Source organism: Dipodomys ordii, unplaced genomic scaffold (genome assembly GCF_000151885.1).
Source record: "Dipodomys ordii isolate 6190 unplaced genomic scaffold, Dord_2.0 Scaffold69, whole genome shotgun sequence".
In the NCBI taxonomy this organism is placed as follows: domain Eukaryota; kingdom Metazoa; phylum Chordata; class Mammalia; order Rodentia; family Heteromyidae; genus Dipodomys; species Dipodomys ordii.
In genome coordinates, this window is record NW_012267285.1 from 973,259 (window position 1) to 985,959 (window position 12,701).

Below are 12,701 nucleotides of genomic sequence, written 5' to 3' on the forward strand. Positions count from 1 at the left end.
CGCCGCCGTCGTCTGCGCGTGCGCGTGGAGGCCCGGCCATGGCGGCGGCCCTGTGCGCGGGGGCGCGCGCGGCGCTGCGGGGCTGGCTGCCCGCGGCCGGCAGGAGCTTCTCCGTGGGTGAGCGGGGCGCTCCCCGCGGGCCACGCCGCGATCGGGGGCTGGGACGCGGGGACAGCGCCGACCGAGGGCCGTGCCCACCCAATCCCGCCCGTGGACAGCTGATTGATTGACATGTCCATCCAACCCCCCACCCACCTGTGGACAGCTCTGATTGATTGACGTGTCTATTCAACCCCCCCCCGTGGACAGCTCTGATTGATTGACGTGCCCCCCCCGTGGACAGCTCTGATTGATTGACGTGTCTATTCAACCCCCCCCCCGTGGACAGCTCTGATTGGGTCCCTCCCGCCCCGTCGCAGGTGTCCCCAGGAACTACTTCATAAGGCGCACCCTCCCGCCTCCCCGAGAGGTCGACCGCTGGGACGAGAAGCGGGCTCTGTTCGGCGTCTACGACAACATTGGGATCCTCGGTGAGGCCCCCCCCCCCCGCAGCTACTCATGGGAGGCGCGGGTCTGCGGCCACGCTGGACTGGACTGTTAACAAACACAAATTGGGCTGGGAAGCTGGCTCAGTGGTAGAGTGCTCGCCTCGCATGTATGAGGCCGTGGGTTCGATTCCTCAGCCCCACAGGGATGTAAGAGTCCCATGGCCTTTTTCCCTCGCTCAGGCTGGCCTTGAACTGCAATCCTCAGATCTGAGCCTCCTGAGAACATGACTTCTGCACAAGCTCTGCTCAGGAAGCTGCAACTGTGCTCAAAGGTTTCCTTGGTCCAGGTTGGGTTCTCTTGTCTCGAGAGTAGTCAGGGTCTCCATATGTCAGGGCTGGGATTGCAGGAGCGCAGCACCACTCCTGCTCACCACACACGCTCCTGCTCACCACACACGCTCGGTCCTCCGCTCCTGACATGACTACCCTCTCTTCCATCCCCCAGGAAACTTTGAGAAGCATCCCAAGGAGCTGATCCGCGGCCCCGTGTGGCTGCGGGGCTGGAAGGGGAACGAACTGCAGCGCTGCATCAGGAAGAAGAAAATGGTGGGGAACAGAATGTTCCTGGAGGACTGGCACAACCTTAACAAGCGCATCCGATACCTTTACAAACACTTCAACCGCCGCGGCAAGCACCGCTAGGGACGCGCTGGGGACGCCGGGGTGGCCGGGCCGGGGTGGCCGGGGCCGAGGGGACGGTGGCAGCACACTGTCCGTAATAAAGAAGGGCTGCCTCGGAACCTCTCAGTACCGCAGCGCACTCCTGCGGCTCCGGAGTTCATTTCTTTCTTCCATCCTGGGGCTGGAACTCAGGGCCTGGGCACTGTCTTTGGGCTTTTGAGCTCAAGGCTGGCACTCTACCACCTGAGCCACAGCTCCACTTGTGACTTTTCTGCCCACACTGGCTTCAAACCACCCCCATTGCTTCTCAGCCCCTGAGTAGCTGGGATTACAGGACACTGGCGCCCGGCTCTTTGTAGATTCTTTATTAATCAGGTAATGGAGCATTTGGCCTGATTTTTGAATTTCCCTTCTTTTTATCCTCTGTCTCTCTTGATTCTTATTCTTGGTACTTTCTGGTTGGTTTGCAGTCTGGAACTCCAATTTATTTCTCTTGGCACAGTTTCTGTGGAAAATTCCCAAAGGCCTGGATGGAAGGTGTGCTGGTCCAAGGTTGGCCTCACTTCTCCTGGGCGCTTGGCCGCACCACCAGGCCCATGAATCACTTCAAATTCTTGTCAATTAGTATTTAGGAAGTAGAGGTATCTTACAAGCTTTCAAAAGAGAATAAAACAAGGAATTCAGGCAGGAGAAAACAAAACAAAACAGGACTCTGTTGTATGTTCTTTGCAAATACTTTATTTCCTTTGTTACCAGCACTGGAGTTTAAAGTTAGTCTGGGCACTGTCCCTTACCTTTTTTCTGCTCAAGGATGGTGCTCTACCACTTGAGCCACAGCTCTGCTTCTGGCTTTTTGATGGTTAATTGGGAAATAAAGTCTCACAGACTTTCCTGCCTGGGCTGGCTTGAACTGTGATTCTCAAACTTCATTGTTCTGAAGCTAGGATTGCAGGCATGAAGGAGCCACCAGCAGTCCCCTAAGGGCAGTGTAGGTGCTACATAAGGGCATATAGTCCTTTGGGCTTTGAGGTTTATGTAGGAGTCTTTTGTTGCCTTTCCCGCATTCATTCAGCCCCTGTATTACAGTGGCACCCTGGGAGGCCACAGGTTCAAATCCAACCTTTTCAGTCATCTCATTGAGTACCAGACTTCACTTTCCTGTGTGTGAACATAGGCTAGAACTCAGGGCCTTGTACCTTCATATGCTTTTCTTGCTGATGACTGGTGCTCTACTACCTCAGCCATGTCTCCACTCTTTCCTTTTCCTGGCTTATTTGCGATAAGTCTCAAACTGAGCTGGGACTGTAGCTTGGTGGTAGAGTGCTTGCCTGGCCAGAAGTGGCGCTGTGGCTCAAGTGGTAGAGCATTAGCCTTGAGCAAAAGAAACTCAGGGACAGTGCCCAGGCCCTGAGTTCAAACCCAGGTCTGGGGGGGGGGGAGAGGAAGGGAGGGGGAGGAAATGCTCAGCCTATTCTGTCTTCGCTGGCTTCAAACCTTGATCTCCCAGATCTCTGACTCCTGAGTAGCTACAGTTATAGGCGTGAGCCACCAGCCCTGGCTCATATTCAAAGTCACTGCCTGCGGATTTAAGCAGGATGGTGATTGCTCTAGATGGACAGAATCTGGAAGTACAAGACTTGAAGCAGAATCTTTTTCATTAGTTCTAAGAGGCACATTTGTTTTCTTCTGGCGTTTTAGCATCTACTTCGGATGCTTCATCATAGCTATTAGTCACACAGAGGTCACACTGCATTTGTCATATGTACTTAGGAGCATCCTAAGCTTGCCAAATGAGTGAGTATCTGAAGCTTATTAGATTCCAGAATGTTCCAGAGAGGGACAGTTCTGTCTCAGTAGGAAATTCTGTCATGGAGGCCCTGGGTGGTAATGTACACAGGACTACCTCAAGTGGAAACTCACAGACATCCAACACCGAAAAAACAACATGAATCATTATGAACCACTCTCAGAGCCGGGTACGGTGCTGCACACCTGCAATCCCAGCGCTGGGGATGGAAAGTTTGAGGCCAGCCCAGCTGCCTTGTGAGATCAAGTCTTAAAAAACCAAAACCTAAGCTGGGCGATGGGGGCTCAACACCTGTCATCCCAGCTCCTCAGGAGCCTGAGATCTGAGCAGCACAGAGCCCTGGCAGGAAAGTCTGAGACTAATCCGGTGTGGCTCAGCACTAGCCCTGAGCACAAAAGCTCCAGGATAGTGTCCAGGCCCTGAGTTCAAGAACTAGGACGTGGGGGCTGGGCAGGTGGCTCAGTGGTAGAGCGCTCGCCTCTCATGCATGAGGCCCTGGGACCGATTCCTCAGCACCACGGAAGCAGAAAAAGCCAGAAGTGGCGCCGTGGCTCAGGTGGTAGAGCGCCAGCCTGGAGCAAGAAAAGCCCAGAGACGGAGTCAGGAAGAGCAGGTGGACTGGCTGGCCGGCTCTGCAGCGGGCTGGGCCTCCGATGGCTCCCAGTATCCGATGCGGGCTCCAGTCCACTGAGAACCCAACTTGGAGACAGGTTTCGGGGTGAAGGAACGCATGAGATCCGAACCCAGCACCCGCTCCCAGGGCTCCGCAGCGCCGCCGCCCAGCGCGCGCGCCCCCTGCCGAGCCACGCCCCCTCCCCGCAGGACTCCCAAGTCCGGCTGTTATTGGTCCAGTCAGCTGGAGCGGGATGATTGACAGGAGCGGCCAGCTCAGCGATTGGCCGAGAGCCGGTATTCCCTTCCCTCTGTCCCACGCCCAGCCGTCCTGCGTGTCGATTGGACCACGCGGCTGTCAATATCCTCGAGGAGGCGTGACCCGCACCCATAAAGGCGGGGCCGCGCTGGGCCACCGCAACAAGTTCCACCGCTGCCAACGGCGTCTTCCCGCCGCCGCCCCGGGGGGCGGACACGGACCCCCAGATTCCCCGCCAGAGAAATGTGAGTGGACGGACATCGGGGTGCTCGGCACCTCCCTGCCGGCTCTGGTCCCTCAGCGCGGGGACAGGTGGGGGGGCCTGTTGTCCACCGGGGGGCCAGGAGACCACGGGGGGCCTGGAGACCACGGGGGGGCCTGGAGACCACGGGGGGGCCTGGAGACCACCGGGGGGGCCTGGAGACCACCAGGGGGCCCCCCACACTCGGGGACCCCGGCCTGTCCCTTCCCCCCCCCCCCCCGCTTCACGGGATTAATTCATGGACCCACTTTTAGTGTGACACCTCCCCCCCCCTTCATGACAGCAAAGCTCCAGAACCTTCCCCTGCAGGGTCCCTGGTGCCAGGTGAGCCGCCTAGGCCAGCAGGGAAGAGATGGAAGGACCCCAGAACATTCTCTCCTCCCTCCAACACATACACTTCAGTCCCCGATCATCACCAGCGACACGCGCGACCGCAGATCCCGAGGACCACATGGACGCTCTGTGCCAGTCCTGGGGCTTGAACTCGGGACCTTGGCGCTGTCCCTTAGCTTTTGCACTCAATGCTGGTGCTTCTCCCACTTGAGCCACAGCTCCCCCACCTTCTTAGTGCTAACCTGGAGATCAGAGTCTCACACTTTCTGCCCAGGGCTGGCTTTGAACCTTGATCTTCAGATCCCAGCCTCCTGAGTAGCTGGGATGACAGTCGGGAGCCACCGGTGCCCGGCTGGCCGGAATGTCATCTTTAGTCTTGTAGAACTCTGCGGGGTTCCACTGTGCTGGACCCGGTGGCTGCCAGCTCTGCTGCTTGGTTCTCATTGAGTTCAAGCCTTCAGCACAGCAGGAGGGGCCTTAAGCTAGCTCAGCAGCAGCACCGGCCACTTTGTGTCTTGCTTCGTGTGTTGGAGGAAAACGTGGAAGAGATTTCTTTTTGAAATGGAGATAAGAAATCAGATCTGCCCGGTAGGATCTCTCAGGGATTAGTCAAGGGATTTCATTTGAGGTGGCTTTGTGACTAGTGTGTTTTTTCCTAGACCTGTTCTGGGGAGGTTTGGGGTGTATTGTGGACCCCCAGACCTGAACTCTGGGTCTGGGAGCTGTCCCGGAGCTTTTTCACTCAAGGCTGAGACACTACCACTTGAGCCACAGCGCCACTTCTGGCTTTTTGGTGGTTCATTGAAGGTAAGAGTCTCTCAGGGGCTGGGCAGGTGGCTCAGTGGTAGAGCACTCGCCTAGCATGCATGAGGCCCTGGGTTTGGTTCCTCAGTACCCCATAAGCAGAAAAAGTCGGAAGTGGTGCTGTGGCTCAAGTAGTAGAGCACTAGCCTTGAGCAAAAGAAGCTCAGGCCCTGAGTTCAAGTCCCAGGCAAAAAACAAAACTCTCTTAGCCTCCTCCTACCTGGGCTGGCTTCAAGTTACAAACCTCAGATCTCAGCCTCCTGAGCAACTGGGAAAACAGGAGTGAGCCACCAGCACCCAACAGAGAAAAGGTCACTTTGAAGACTGCACACTGGAGACCCCTTAGCTTTTTTTGGGGGGGGCAGGTACCAAAAGTGAAAGGCCTTTGTGTGTAAACAGCTCCAGACCCGTCCTGAGAGTCTGCCAGATGGGGGTGAGGGAGGTGCAGACGCGCTCTGATCTCCTGGCATCCAGGCTTCTTTCCTGAGCATTCATTTTCTGGGCTTTTGGAACAGTTAGCGTCACTAATGCAATTACTTTGGGGCCCAGATCCAGTCGATGTGAAACTCCTACTCCTCTGCCCCAAATGCACACATAAGCCCACACTGGTGGCTCACGCCTGTCATCCCAGCTACTCAGGAGGCTGAGATCTGAGGATCGAGGTTCAAAGCCAGCTGCTCCTCCTGGCCTCTGTGCCCCTCTCTCCCCCTCCCAGAATCCCCCGGGCTCTAGCGTCTATTCGCCTGTCACCTAACTGGAATAGCTTGGATTGTATGGGGTGCAGCTGGATCCGACTCTGGTCTTGATTGCTGTGTGTCCGGCTCAACTCACTCACAGGTCCGCTCCAGCAGCTCAGCCGCCCGCGGAAGGGACAGAAGGGGCCGCCCCCGGTGGGGGTCCCCCCGGCCCCCCTCCCAACTTGACCAGCAACAGACGGCTGGAGCAAAACCAGGCGCAGGTGGAGGAGGTAGGTGCATAGCCATTTCTCAGAGTTTTCTTTTTCTTTCTGCCAGTCCTGGGGCTTGAACTCAGGGTCTAGGTTCTATCTCTGAGCCTCTCTGTGCTCAAGGCTGGCGCTCTACCACTTGAGCCACAGCACCACTTCCAGCTCTTTCTGTGTAAATGGTACTGAGGAATCGAACCCAGGGCTTCACGCATGCGAGGCGAGCACTCTACCACTGAGCTACATTCCCAGCCTCTGGGAGAGATTTCTAACCCAAGGGGACATTATGTCTGTCTGTAGGGGAGCAAAGCATCTCTTAAAGTGACAGATGAGGCTCTGGTCCGCCAGCCATTACTTTTCTCTGTCTCTCAGAAGAATCTCAACAGCTTGATTTTATTTTTTTGTGCGAGTCCTGGGATTTGAACCCAAGGCTTGTGCACCATCCCTGAGGGTTTTCTTGCTCGAGACTGGCACTCTACTTGAACCATAGATCCACTGCTGGCTTTTGGGGGGGGGGGAAGGGGGTGTCATCAGAGATAAAGAGGCTCACAGACTTTCCTGCCTGCCCAGCCTGGCCTCCAACCTTGATCCTCAGATGTCAGCCTCTTGAATAGCTGGGATTGCAGGCATGCGTGGCAGCGCCCGGCCTGCAGCCGCTCCGTGTCCGCGTCCCCCTCAGGTGGTGGATATCATGCGTTTGAACGTGGACAAGGTCTTGGATCGGGACCAGAGGATTTCTGAGCTGGATGACTGAGCCGACGCCTTGCATGCCGGAGCAAAGCAGTTTGGGACCAACGCTGCCAAGCTCAAAAGGAAATACTGCTGGGAAAACTTCAAAGTGAGTTTCCCTGGGGGCCTGGCTCTCCCACAGAAGGCAAGAAGGCCACTGGCCTCCCATGCAGCCCGTGGGGTTCTGTCCTACTGAGCTGTGGGGAATGAAGCCGCTCCTGCAGGCGCAGTACCCCCGCGGCCAACAGGGGGCGCTAGAGCATTTTAGAACCACTGGCAAAGTGCTGCTCACTGAATAGTTCAGATGGTCAGCCCCCCACAAATCCTCCCGCCCTTCCCCAGACACCCCACAGCCACACAGCGGCCCCTGTATTTATATACATGGCTGCAGTGTTTGGGGGTGTACCCAAACTAACTGATAACAGATCCAAACTATTTTTTTTTCCATTTTGGTTGTGTGTGTGTGTGTTGGTCCTAAAACTTGAACTCAGGGCCTGTGCGCTGTCCCTGAGCTTTTCCCCTCAAGGCTGGTGCTCTACCCCTTGAGGCACAGCGCCACTTCCAGCTCTGTGGTAGTTACTTAGAGCTAAGAGTCGCAGGGATCTTCCTGCCCAGGCTGGCTTTGAACATCCGTCCTCAGATCTCAGCCTCCTGAGTGGCTGGGATGACAGGTGGGAGCCATGCGCTAGGCACAGACGAAGCCAGCTGGGGGTGTGGGGCTGGAATTAGGGCCTTTGGGGAACAGAGGCTGCAGGTGTCCGGGGTCCCGGGCGGAGGGTGGAGGGAAGATGGCCGATGGGGCGTCCCCAGCCCGAGGCCCCACGCTTTGTGTCCGCAGATGATGATCATGTTGGGGGCCATCTGCACCATCATCGTGGTAGTTATAGTAAGTAAGTATCGCTGCGGCGGCTGCGGGGGGCACAGGGGAGACGCCCAGCCCTGCCTGCTGCTTGCCCCCCACCTGCTGTCTGGGGAGTGGGGGTGCTGTCACCCAGGTATGGACACCCCTGGCTGGGGGGGAGGAACCGGGGGAGCCCAGGAACCCCGCTGATGGCTGTTGGGTAAGTGGTCTCCCCGCAAGGCATTGTGGGTAGGGGCTGGCACCTGCTGATGTATGGAAGTGGAGATGGGGGGGGAGGGCAGGGCAGGGGGGGGGTCTGCTGTTTGTCCCTGGCTGAGGTCATGGGGTCAGAGGGAGATCTGGGGGTTCCTCTCACCGAGGCCTGGGCAACTGTCAACATTCACCCTCTTGTTTTCTTCTGTCTCTCTGTCTCTCCTCCATCCGGGACTTCCTGATTCCTGTGTCCAGTCTACTTTTGCACTTGAGAATGTGCCCCGCCCCCTCCCCTGTTCTCTGTCTCCACCAAGTTCAAATCCTGCCCGCACCCCCTCCCTGCCCCTGCAACTCTTTGGTTGCATTCATTGGTATTTCACACACTCACACACACACACACACACACTCACACACACGAAATGCTGCTGAGCCACAGGCTGGGGGTCACTAGCTGGCGGCCCCTCCCCACCCTGTTCTGCTGTGCACCTGCCCGTGTCCCCCCAAAACTGAAAAGAGTGACCAGCCAGGGCAGGGGAGGGTTGAGGCTGGGACAGGGGTGTTCCCCCAAAAGGCCACTGCAGCCGGCAGGGACAGCACAGGGTGGCGAGGTTTCTCTTCTGCGCAAGTGAGCGTGGACCCGGCACCCCTTTCTTTCAGAAAGTCAAGTTGCTCTTCCTGGTCTGTCACCCCACAACTCTCCAGCTTGGGTCTTGGGGGGGGTGTTCTTACAACTTTTTACTTTGGGCTCTTTTTTGCTTGGGGGTTATTTCCTGAGCTTCTGTCACCTGGGGTCCTGGGCCCTGTGTTTTGGGGGGGTGAGGCCATCTTTTCTTTCCTCCCGCCTGGAGTCCTCCTCTCATCTCTGCGTGGCCCCTCCCGCCCACCACTCGCGCATGCTCAGAAGGGCAAGCACATCCCGCGCGGGCCCCCAAACTCTCCACCCCTTCTTCCGTTGGCCACAAGCGGGCTGTGGGCTCTCCTCTGCGTGTCTGTCACCCGACCCTCGTGTCACACTGAGACAATGGCAGCATCTCTCTCTCCACCAAGGCATGTGGCTTCCTTACCAATCCATGTATTGTGCACAACGGCAAAAAACAAACAAAAATACTAACTCCTCCCACCCATCCGGCTGGCTTCTTGTTGGGGGGGGGGTTGAGGCTGGGGGGTGTCATCAATGCCAGAGGCTGGAGGGGCTGAGGGATGGCATGTCTCCTCCCCACCCCCCAGATCAGAGACTTGTGGGAGGAAGTGACACGGGCTGTGGGTGTTTCTGTTTGCGGCTGAGGCTCCAACTGGTGTTGGACAGGGAGGGAACCTCATACCACAAATATCCGCCCCACCTGCTGCCTCCTCTAGTCCCAGCCTGCAGGTCCTGTCCAGGGGATGGGCCAGCCCACCGAGGCCTCCGGCACAGGCACACCTATCCTTTTCCTCTTCATCCGGGTACCCCCCTTCGCCCCCCCTTTTTTTCTCTTGGTGCTGGTCCTGGGGTTTGACCTTGGGGTCTAAGCGCTATCCCTGATTTTTGTTTGCTCTTTCACTCGAGGTGAGCACTTTATCATTTGAACCTCAGCACCACTTCTGGTTTTCTAACAGCTCATTGGGGATAAAGTCTCCCAGACTTTCCTGCCTGGGCTGGCTTTGAACCACGATTGTCAGATGTCAGCTTCATGCAGAGTTAGGGTTATGGACATAAGCCACCAGTGCCCAGTGAGTTACAACTTCTGAGTGCAGCTTTTGTACTGATTAAGTAGAAACTTGGGCTTTTTTCCTAGGCTGTCTTCAAGTCGCAGGGCTCAAATGGTGAGCCATGAGCACCTAGCTTGTTTATTCATTGAGTCATTCCCTGGTACTGGAGTATAAAAGGGCTTTGTTCATGCTAGGTGAACACTTCACCACTAAGCTACATGCTCAGCTCAGGGGCCAAGTGGACCATGCTGGCCTTGAACTCACTACCAACCCAATGGTATTAACTTCCTGATTCTCTTGCCTCCACCTTCATGTACGAGGATGACAGCCATTTGCCACTATTCCAGGCAAATTAAGTTTCTCACAATGTATATTAGGGTTAAGTGTTTTTGGTCAGGCTATCAGAGAGGAAGGTTCTACTAACTTGTCATATCAAGAAGTACATGATGATAGCCGGGCGCTGGTGGCTCACACCTGTAATCCTAGCTACTCAGGAGGCTGAGATCTGAGGATCGCAGTTCAAAGCCAGCCCGGGCAGGAGAGACCGTGAGACTCCTATCCCCAATAAACCACCAGAAAACCAGAAGTGGCGCTGTAGCTCAAGTGGTAGAGCGCTCGCCTTGAGCTGAAGAGCTGAGGGACAGCGCCCAGGCCCAGAGTTCAAGTCCCACGGCTGGCCAAAAAAAAAAAAAAAAAAGTACGTGATGAACTTGGCACCAGTGGCTCACGCCTATAATCCTGGCTACACCAGAGGCTGAGATGTAAAGATTAAGATGCAAACAAAGCCTGACTTATCACCATCAAAAAGCTAGAAAAGGAGCTGTGGCTCATGAGGTAGAGTGCTAGCCTTGAGCACAAAAGCTCAGGGGCCGGCCCGGTGGCTCCCGCCTGTCATCCTATCTACCCGCCTGTCATCCTATCTACTCTGGAGGCTGGGATCTGAGATCTCAGTTTAAAGCCAGCCAGGGCAGGAAAATGTGTACAACTCTTATCTCCAATAAAGCGCCAAAAAACCAGAAGTGGCTCTGTGGCCCAAGTGGTAGAGCACCCACCTTGAACTGAAGAGCTGAGGGGCAGTGCCCACACCCAGAGTTAAGCCCCACAACTGACAAAAAAACAAAAAACCAATCTCAGGGACAGTATCTGGATCCTGAGTTCAAGTTCCAGGGCTTGCACAAAAGGGAGGGGAGAGTATATGATGAACTGGGTTTGGTGACACACGTCAACAATCCCAGCTACTCACGAGGTACAGGAAGGGGGCTAGGGAATTCAACCGCATCTCTGGCAGTTAGCAAGACCTTATCTCACAAGATAAGATAGAGCAGCCCCAGTAGAACACACCTGTAATCCTAGCATCTCTGGAGGCTGAGATCTAAGGTTTGCAGTTTGAAACCAGCTGGGGCAGGAAAAAATCCTTGAGACTCATCTCCAATTAACCACTGGAAGTGGTGCTCTCATTACGCAAAGGAGCTCAGAGACAGCACCCAGACCGAGCAGAAGCCTGACCACCAAGAAAAATTACAAAATTGAAAATAAAAATAGTGGAGCTCACTGGACACTATGTCCAAAATGAATGATCTAACTTGTGGGCGGAGTCAGGAGGGAGACTGGCAGGGGCGGAGGGAAGGGATGACATTGTATGAAAGGAAATGTCCTCATTAGCTGACCTATGTAACTGTAATCCCTCGGTACATAACCATTTGTTTCAATCAACTCAAAGGAAAGAAACCAACTCAGGAGCAGGGAAAAGATCTCACCAGATGCCCACACCTTGACCTTGAACTCTCCAATAAACTTATTTTCTTCCTAAGAAAATTAAAATACTGGGGGTGTGTAATGCAAATGCCAGAGCACTTGTCTAGCAAGTCCAAGGATGACAGAAACAAACAAACCACACCAAAAACACCAAAGAGGCCCGTGGCGGGCGGCAGTGTCTTATTTATTACGGATACTGTTAACGTTCATCTTCTGTGCTGGTCACGTTTCTCCACCGTGGTTTCTTTCCTTCACGGTGTGAGTGCAACACACACCCCAACCACACATCACTAACGACACACCTCAGAAATGACAGTGCTCCTGTAAGATACCCCTTCCTATCGCGGGTGCCGTGGCTCCCGCCTGTAATCCCAGCCACTCCGGAGGCCGAGAGCCGAGGATCCCCAGGAAGGAAGATGGGGGAGACGCTTCTCCTCAGCCAGGAGAGGTGGGGCCCAAGTAATGGAGCAGCCAGCGTTGAGTGGGAGAGCGAAGCAAGAGTGCGAGGCCCCGAGTTCAAGTCCCAGCCCACAGCCACCACCCAGGGCAGGTCAAAGGCCACCTTCCCCTGACCCCTGACCCCTGCACTTGGACAGGTGCGGTTCCGCTAGGGCACCCTCCGTCCACACGTTCCGATGGGTCCCCCCCACATCGAGGCCTCCCGTGCCGGCTGCAGACGGAGCCGCCTACCTCGCTCGGCCCCGAACTCCGTTCCGTCGATGGAGAAGACGGGCTTCGCAGCTCGGGTAACGCGGCGGCTTGCTCCTCCCGGCCTGCGGCTGACCTAGATCCAGGAAAACACGACTGCGCCCACGCGCACCAATCAGAGACGCAGCCTTCCAGATTGGCGGAGAGCCTGGCCAATCCTGAGCAAGCGAGGACAAAAGGCCCGCCCTCCGAGCCGAGCGCGGCGCGGATAAAAATCCACCCACGGAGCGGTCAAAACCCCCAAGGGCTGCAAAGCGGCCAATCCCGGCGCTCGCTGGCAGAGCCGGCCAATCACAGCGCGGAATCAAGGGATAGGGCGGGGCGTAGCGCCAGGCTCCGCCCCGCGGCTGCCGCCGGCCCGGCCACCCGTCGCTCCGCGGCGGCGTCTGGCAGAAATGTTCAGTAGGGGTGCTCAGGGACGGGGTGATTGCACCCAGACACGCCCCGCAGCGTCCCCGGAGCTCTCCCGAACTTCCGGTGTGCAGACCGGAAGCCGCTCGGACGGGCGGGCTGGCGGCCGGAAGCTGGAGGGCGGGGCCTGCCCGTGGCGGGAGCGCAGTGCTCGCCGGGAAGGGCT

The 12,701-nt window shown here is 56.4% G+C and overlaps 2 protein-coding genes and 1 pseudogene across 2 annotated transcripts in view; all 3 read left to right on the forward strand.

The window, feature by feature from the left end:
- The first annotated feature begins 38 nt into the window (after positions 1-38).
- On the forward strand, positions 39-1,396 carry Mrpl51 (mitochondrial ribosomal protein L51). The gene is made up of 3 exons (XM_013023591.1): positions 39-117; positions 420-530; positions 994-1,396. The coding sequence occupies exons 1-3, from the start codon at positions 39-41 to the stop codon at positions 1,188-1,190; spliced, it is 387 nt and encodes a 128-aa protein (XP_012879045.1). The 3' UTR covers positions 1,191-1,396.
- A 2,629-nt stretch (positions 1,397-4,025) lies between these two features.
- Positions 4,026-9,047, forward strand: LOC105991119 (annotated as a pseudogene).
- The window catches only part of LOC105991118 (vesicle-associated membrane protein 1), a 19,198-nt gene continuing 10,532 nt past the window's right edge, over positions 4,036-12,701 (forward strand). Inside the window, exon 1 of the mRNA XM_013023698.1 lies at positions 4,036-4,092. Within this exon, the coding sequence (XP_012879152.1) occupies positions 4,091-4,092 (2 nt within the window). The 5' untranslated portion in view covers positions 4,036-4,090. The remainder of the gene's footprint in view (positions 4,093-12,701) is intronic.

Bases quoted from the DNA above. Each gene is read 5' to 3' on its own strand.
- Mrpl51 (XM_013023591.1), top strand. From the start codon at position 39: ATGGCGGCGGCCCTGTGCGCGGGGGCGCGCGCGGCGCTGCGGGGCTGG. The intron at 118-419 runs GTGAGCGGGGCG...GCCCCGTCGCAG, and splicing joins CGGCAGGAGCTTCTCCGTGG to GTGTCCCCAGGAACTACTTC. The intron at 531-993 runs GTGAGGCCCCCC...TCCATCCCCCAG, and splicing joins CGACAACATTGGGATCCTCG to GAAACTTTGAGAAGCATCCC.